Genomic DNA, 1806 nt, shown 5'->3' with positions numbered 1-1806 from the left:
ATGGACCAATGCAACGCTACATTTACCGAACAATATACATTCCACAAAGTCTTATGTGTCACGTACTCGATACATTATCCTTCTTTCTGGTGGATGGTTTGGCAAATTGTTACAAAAAGTCTGCGAATGAAGAAGATCTAATCATTTGTTTAACACCATGGGTAGTGCTGCAAGCCGCGTGTGTGGAAGCTCATCGCCTACAGTTTCTTTAAGTGACATATGTCAGAGAATGCGATGTTTAGTTGCGTGTTGCGGTAGCGAGGTTCACATCGAATTGAAAGATGTCACCGACAATCACGAAGAAGAAAATGCAAAAGAAGAAGAAACAGAAAACGCGGACCCTAAATCAGACGAACCAACTATTACAGAAGTTGTATTATGAAGTGGATCGACCATCCGCTTTAGGGGGAGTCGACAAACTGTATCGTGCGGCGCGTCGGTATGGTTTGAAACGCACGCAAGTACTCGATTGGCTCCGTCAACAACCCGGCTATACCCTACACAAACCTGCAAGAAAACACTTTCGTCGTAACCGAGTAATTGCGTTTGATATAGATTTGCAATGGCAGGCGGACTTGGTTGATTTGCAACATTTGAGTCGGTGGAATCAAGGATACAAGTATTTACTGACTTGTATCGATGTCCTTTCCAAATACGCGTGGGTGGTGCGCTTGAAATCGAAAACAGGAGCGTCGTTGGTTGTGGCCTTTGAAAGCATTTTCCAGGAAGGTCGCAAAGCTGAGAAGTTGCAAACAGATGCCGGAGCCGAATTTAAGAACAAAACGTTTCAAACCTTTCTCAAAAAGGAGAATGTACATCATTTTGTAACCTACAACGAAACCAAGGCCCAAGTGGTTGAAAGATTCAACCGCACTTTGAAGCAACTTATGTGGCGTATGTTCACTACCAGCAGCTCGTACCATTATTTAGACCAACTGGACGATTTAGTCAATGGGAATTACAATCAAAGCGTGCACCGTAGCATCAAAATGAGACCAGCGGATGTCAACGAGAATAACGCATCAGATGTCTGGAACAATTTGTATAGAAGTCTGTTCAAAAAGCCGACAAAGTATAAATTCAAAGTGGGAGATCAAGTCAAGATCAGTAAGCATAAACGCATCTTTGAAAAAGGTTACTTACCATCCTGGACGGAGGAAACTTTCACTGTTGCTCAGAGACTTCCGCGCGACCCACCCGTGTATCGCCTAAAGGAAGCAGACGGTGATTGGATTCAAGGCACTTTTTACGAATTTGAGTTACAGAAAGTGATAGAAACGGAAAAACACCTGTTTCGTATTGAAACAATTTTAAAACGCAGGGGACGAGGAGCGAATAAGGAGGTGTTGGTACATTGGAAAGGTTGGCCAAAGAAATACGACAGTTGGATTCCGCATAACCAGTTGGTCGCTTTACATCAAACATGATTCAAGATAGCGACTTTTACGTGACACTTCCCAGTAATGCAAGCAGTAATTTATTTCTAAACAATTCCAAGTCCTCCTTTCGCGTAGCGCTACCTCGACAAATCTATCTGAAAGATGAAGAAGATTGGGAAGTAGGATTGCATCATATCGTGTATCCGCTCTCAATGTTTGACATTACAAATGACTGCAAACATTCTCACATCATGCTGGATCGTCGAGGTGACTCCACACCGTTTGTATTACCCGAGGGCAAGTATTATACAGCCTTAGATGTGACAGAAGGAATGTTACAATGCCTGAACATGGCTAACCCACCATCTAAGATTGAAATCACAGTGGACGACGAATGGAATGTAACGTTAAACTCGCAAACTGAAGG

The 1806-nt window shown here is 42.9% G+C and overlaps 1 protein-coding gene across 1 annotated transcript; it reads left to right on the top strand.

Moving 5' to 3' along the window:
- Window positions 1-281: 281 nt before the first annotated feature.
- On the top strand, window positions 282-1427 carry LOC137988052 (uncharacterized). The gene has a single exon (XM_068834114.1). The coding sequence runs from the start codon at window positions 282-284 to the stop codon at window positions 1425-1427; it is 1146 nt and encodes a 381-aa protein (XP_068690215.1).
- Window positions 1428-1806: the final 379 nt, after the last annotated feature.

Source organism: Montipora foliosa, unplaced genomic scaffold, assembly GCF_036669935.1.
Source record: "Montipora foliosa isolate CH-2021 unplaced genomic scaffold, ASM3666993v2 scaffold_404, whole genome shotgun sequence".
In the NCBI taxonomy this organism is placed as follows: domain Eukaryota; kingdom Metazoa; phylum Cnidaria; class Anthozoa; order Scleractinia; family Acroporidae; genus Montipora; species Montipora foliosa.
This window is presented reverse-complemented; position numbering and strand designations above follow the sequence as displayed.